Source organism: Dendrobium catenatum, unplaced genomic scaffold (genome assembly GCF_001605985.2).
Source record: "Dendrobium catenatum unplaced genomic scaffold, ASM160598v2 original_scaffold_51051, whole genome shotgun sequence".
NCBI lineage: Eukaryota > Viridiplantae > Streptophyta > Magnoliopsida > Asparagales > Orchidaceae > Dendrobium > Dendrobium catenatum.
The window spans coordinates 510,690-516,689 of NW_021369505.1; the positions used below are offsets into that span (position 1 = coordinate 510,690).

Consider the following 6,000-nt stretch of genomic DNA (forward strand, 5'->3'; position numbering starts at 1 on the left):
CGAGACAGAGGATGCCAGAGATTTTGATCAACGGAGAGTTGGCCAGAGTTGGAGAGGCGGGTGGTCGTCCTGCGATCTTCCACGATTCTGTAGGTTGTTGCTCTTCAATGATGTCCGCCAAAATAAAGAGAATACGCTCCATGTATTCTTCGATGGTGTCTTCAGACCCAAATCCGGGATCGAAGAACGGTGATTGAATGATGTCGACTTCCTCCTGAGAATTGTAAACGAATCCGTGATCAACTTCCGGATCCACCATTTATGTTCGTATTGAATGAAGAAGGGAAGAGAGGGAGAGAGGGGAGGTGGAAGTGGCAGTTTGGGAGGGAGATGGGCTTGGCCGTGAGCTAGAGGGAGAGGGAGGAGGTGGGCCGTGTGGGTGGAGTTGGGGCTCGGGTGAGGGAGACTCGGGGCGGGTGGTTAGGTAGTGGGAGGGAATAAACATGAATTTAATTTCAAGTTTCCAATAAAAGAAGGGATTAATTTCAAATTCAGAATTTTAAATTTGAAATTAGGCTAGGAGGGAAGGGGGATTAATGGTGTTTTAATGGGAGAGAGAGGGTGGAGTGGCCGGCCATATAGGGAGCATAGAGGGGCTTGGGATTTAAGTAAGTGGGGCCCATCGGTTATTAAATATATTCTAATCAAATTTGATTTTAATTTCAGATTTGATTAAATTTAAAATAACTTCCCAATTTGGTTTAATATGAGAGGGAAAAGGGTTTGAATTTCAAAATAGGTTTAAATTCTCTTAATTGACTTTCCTAAATAAAGAAAGACTAATTAGGAAGTAATTTAATCAATAGGAATTTGAAATTAAAAAAAAAGGGGTTGGGTCAAAGGGGAGCCGGCGGCAAGGTTGGAGGTCAAGGGGCGGTGGGCTGGCCGCCGGTCGTGGGAGTTGGGTGAGCCGCCGGTGGCTGGATCGGCCAAGAGATGCCGGCGGTGGAGCTATTGGGACCGGTGGGGAATTAGGAGGGTGGTGATGCTTCGATTAGGTAGGGGAAGAGGAAGATAGGTGTAGGGGAAAGGGAAAATCTAGAGAGCTACAAATCTCAAGTTCCACCTCCACTAGAACTCACAAAGAGATCCTCAAGTACCACCTCAAAAACTCACAAAGAGATCTTGAGAATTTTCACGAACTCACAAAGAGATCAATAATAGAAAATTTCATTCATCAACATTATTATTAGCCAAGAATTCAAAGACTAGGCCTTCATATATAGGCCTCCAAAGCACAAAATGTAAAAGACACAAATGCCCTCAGGCTACAACATGACACAGATCCCTCATAGGGATACAAATGGAAAACTGAAAAATAAATAAAAGAAATGCACTAAGACACATAAATAAAAACCAATGCTTTTAAAATCGGACCGGGCCGGCCGGTTGAACCGCGAACCGGCCGGTTACGGTTCTTGTTAAAACCGGTTTCGCACAAAACCGGTATTGAACCGCTCGAACCGGCAGTTTGACCGGTCCCGGTTTTTAATAACCGGCCAGTCGTATAATTCATTCGGATTAAAGCTATGCCACGCCATGATGCGGGAGTTGTTGAGCAAAAGGTTGCCGTCTCTGCACCATGAGATGAATGCCTGGTTGGGAGGGGTTGAGTCTAGACGGGCGCCGGCGGCAGGGGTGGGCAGCCGCTTTGGAAGGGGTGCGTGCGTAGACAGAGAGGGAGTAGCCAGCGACGAAGATACGACCAGCCATGGCGGCCCCCATCACACTGGTGCTGATCCTGCCAACACAGGTCTTGTCTCAACACCTGTCGACTGCGCCACCGGTGCCCGTCTTGCCTCAAGCCCTGCCGACGCTGCTGTGGATCTATTCGACTGCAAGGAGGTCATTTTTGATGAGTTGCGGGAGAAAATAAATGGAGCTCAAAGATGCCACTGTAGGAGACGAGAATGGCGGAGGATGAAAGCTGAGAAGATGTTGGAGATGGTTGAGACGATGTCGGAGAAAGCTTAAGGCTTTGTTGCTGGGAGAAAAAAGACAAATAGAGTGGTGTACAGAACTCCACGTCTACCTTTTCTACTTTTTATTTTTTATTTTTTTATCTTATATGAGAATAGTCAAAACACTATCTCAAACGAAGACCAAATATTACCAATTATATACTTATAAATTTTAGATCCTCTCATAGAATTAAATATATGATTATTTTTTAAATATAATAAATATTTATTACGTCATCCGGTTCGACCCCGGTGGAACCATCGAACCGCTAACCTCTTGTTTTTCCGGTTCATTGTCCGATCCGGTTTTCAAAGCCTTGATAAAAACTATGAATCATAGCCGTCGATCTACGATCCTGCCGATGTTGAAATGCACGGAGGATGTCCTCATCAGAACCTTTCTATATATGACTGACCTCCTTCACTTTCTGACATACCAAAAGCAAAAATCAGAGCTTGTAATTGCATTGGATGGAAGGATGAAGTTTGTATCTTATATACCTGTTAAAAACTTTGGTTTTTATTAATTTTTTTTTTTTTTTTAATTTTGACTTTCTGGGATGTTTCTTATTCATGATGCTTTTTTTTTTTTTTGCTTTTTGTAATTGTCTACTTGACACTGCCATAATTGCTGATGCTACATGAACCCTAGTCATTTAGTGACACTTCAAACGTTCCTTATACTTTGCTTATTTGTTCTTGCTACAGTTGGAATGCCACATATGACAGTTTGCTTGGGAGCAACAAGCGCTTCCCACAACCTATCCCTCTACCTGTAAGATACTACTGCCCTCATTCCCATCATTTACTAATCCAATAAAACTGTGAACTATTAGGTGACCAAACTGTGAAAGAGCTACTAAAGAGTGTTCACTTAGTAGAAATACATCAAAGGTCAATATTGAGTTAATTTTTTCAAGATTTGTTATAAAGATTATTATAAATGATATTTCTTAATGCGCTTTTTGCAAATAATGTATTTAGAATTAGTAGAGAAAAGATTTAATATATGACAAATAATTTTAGTGGGGTTGGTATTAACTATTATGGGCTAAATTTATTATAAGGCAAAGTGGTATCGGAGTTTGATAACTTTATTCGTCAATGATCAATATACTAAAGAGTGGATATATAGATTGGGATTTTACTTCAAAAGTTAAATATCGGCCAACCCCATATAGCGGGACAAAGGTTTGATGTTGTTGTAGTTATTGTAATTAATTGATGGTGTTATGTGGACCCGATTGTTTGACAATAAAAAAAAAAAATTATTGATAACTAAGGTTTCGTTTGGGACAGCTTTCTTACTGCTTTCTAAATCAACTTTCTAGTCAACAACATCAAGCCTTTATCCAGTCTTTTTAGGTCTGCCTCTACCTTTCTTAACATAAGTCAAATCTAATACCTCTACTCTCCTAACCGGGTCATTGGAAGGCCGCCGTTTTATGTGACCAATCCATCTAAGGCGACTCTCTCTAATCTTATCTTCTACTGGAGCTGCTCCAACCTTTTCACGTATATGCTCATTTCGTATCCTATCTCTAAGGGTAAAGCCACTCATCCACCTGAGCATCCTCATCTCTGCCACACTTAACTTAGTATTATACTTCTCTTTTAATGGCCAACATTCAGCACCATAAAGCATTGCAGGTCTCACTACCATCTTATAGAATTTTCCCTTAAGTTTGAGGGATACTTTTCTATCACACAACAAGCTCGATGCATTCCTCCACTTCAACCATCCAACTTGAATTCTGCTGATAATATCCCCATCTATTTCACCATCACTCTGAACAATAGATCCAAGATATCTAAAACATGTACTATTATTAATGACTTGATCGTCCAAAGTCACAATCTCCTCACTAGGTCTATTACTACTAAAATTACACTCCATATATCAACTTTCTACTATAAAAAAATTATTGAACTAAAAATTTTTGTACTAAAAAGCTGTCTCACCTGAAGCCTAAGAAGGTAGAAATGAAAATATTAAGATGTGACAAATTTAAGGATAATTTAAGTAATGATTGTATTAGTATAATGGTTGAAATTAGTATGAGAGGATTAAGAAGACAAATTGTTAGACTTAGGTTTCGTTTGGGACAGCTTTCTTTTTGCTTTTCAAAGCAGATTTTTAGTAGAAAAAAATTAAAATTAATTTTTTTCTATTAAAAATCTGCTTTAAGAAGTAGTAAGAAAGCCGTCCCCAACGAAGCCTTAAGGTAATACAGATACAAAATTTTCAAAATGAAAATAATATATTTAGTACCTCTTAACAACAATCACAAGAACAAATTAAAAAAAAATGAGGAACCATGGAGCCAATTCTAAGTAGTTGAGATAAGGCTAATGATGACTTCTTTTTTCCCCCTCTTGCTTGGCAGGAAATGGTCGACTTTCTGGTGGATGTTTGGGAGCAGGAGGGTTTGTATGATTGATTAGAGGCCTCAAATAATTCATTACTGATGAAAACTTAGTTCCTTTGTATCAAATTTTAGCTTCTTGAGATTCATTACAGAAAGCCGTAAATCGTTTACGGCCAGCTTCTCACCCATATTCTGTGTGACTCGACATCTCTTGTTATATTTACTTGTACTACTTTAAAACATTTGAAATTCAGCAATGGATGAAAGTTGTGAATCGACCAATTTTTTTCCTTTGATTTTTTTCTTAACCTTCCATTTTGATGGTATTATGTTTGAGTTCTAATTATTCGATTTCTCCTAATTATTTATAGGGATGAAAAGTCATCCAAGAGAAAAATAAGCTCTAAGCGTGAATGAATCGAGCTGATTTGATTATAATTCGTTCATGATCATTTGTTTAAGTAATCAAATAAGTTCGAATACTTTTTGAAATGTATGATTGTTAAATATACAAATTTGAAAATATATCTGTTCAGCTCGTTTATGTTCATAAATAGTATGAATTAAATTTCATGAACTAGCTTGAATTAAATTTGCTTATACAAAGAATTATTTTATGAGCTTATTTGTTCGTGAATGAGCTTGTTCAATAGATTGAAAATATTTGTTAGATATGTACTTGAACGTGTTCTGGATAGTTGTTTGTTAGTGGGCTGGATAAGATTTATTCGTTTAAAGTTCGATAAACATAAAATACATTGAACATGAACCAAATATAAAATAAATATGAGTATCTATTATTTAAAAAAAAATTTAAGCTTGAATACAAATAGAAAAGTTGGAATTGAGTTTGAACCAAATTTAAACAAGCTAATAATAAACAAATACAAACATAAATAAACACATCCTCGGTTTGGCACGAATGGAGTTGAAAAAAAAAAAAAGAGTGGAGGATCTATTTAACTAATTTTAATTGAAAATTATTAAAATAGGACAGTTAAGATTTGCGTAATTTTTATTTTACAAGAATACTGTCACATCAAAAAAATTATTTACAAATGCACTGTTGCTTTCCTTATAAAATTGAAAGAAATATTAAATAAAGATGTATTTTTGTTCAAGAAAAATAATATTATATATTGAGTTAAAACTTAAAAGTAGCGCATAATGTCATTTTAAAAAAATTAAATTAAAGGATATATATATATATATTTCAAAATTATATTTATTTTTGTTCTACGTGTACATGAGTTAATCTAGGGGTGTCAAAATCTGACCCAATCCGAAGAATTCGGGTTCGAGTCAACTCATTTGCCATACTGGTAGGGTTCGGGTTCAAGATTTCCACCCGTTTCTATAAACCGGTCAGGTTCGGGTTGACCCGCCAACCCAAAATTTCGTCTCGTTTGCCATACGTTCGTCGGTTCGCGTAGGCTGTCTTTGTCACCGCATACGATAGCGGGCAGTCGATCCTCGCAACACGCTGGCCCTCACATCCGCTGACCCAAGATCAAGCAGGACCAGCCGATCCTTCACGGCTTCGCGGACCTCACTAGTCGCCATGCTGGCCTCATGCCTACCTCGCGTCTGCAAGAGTCTCACCATCGCCATGCGTTGGCCTTGAACATTGCAGCCTCCATGTTTGCATTTTAAGAACAAGTCGTGGGTCG

General features: G+C 37.9%; 1 protein-coding gene across 6 annotated transcripts in view; it reads left to right on the forward strand.

Moving 5' to 3' along the window:
* The window catches only part of LOC110116032, a 30,315-nt gene extending 25,694 nt beyond the window's left edge, over positions 1-4,621 (forward strand). For all 6 annotated transcript variants that reach the window (XM_020849468.2, XM_020849469.2, XM_028691699.1 and 3 more), the window contains 2 exons: positions 2,670-2,736; positions 4,349-4,621. In XM_020849468.2, the coding sequence (XP_020705127.1) occupies positions 2,670-2,736; positions 4,349-4,402 (121 nt within the window). In that variant the 3' untranslated portion in view covers positions 4,403-4,621. The remainder of the gene's footprint in view (positions 1-2,669; positions 2,737-4,348) is intronic.
* Positions 4,622-6,000: the final 1,379 nt, after the last annotated feature.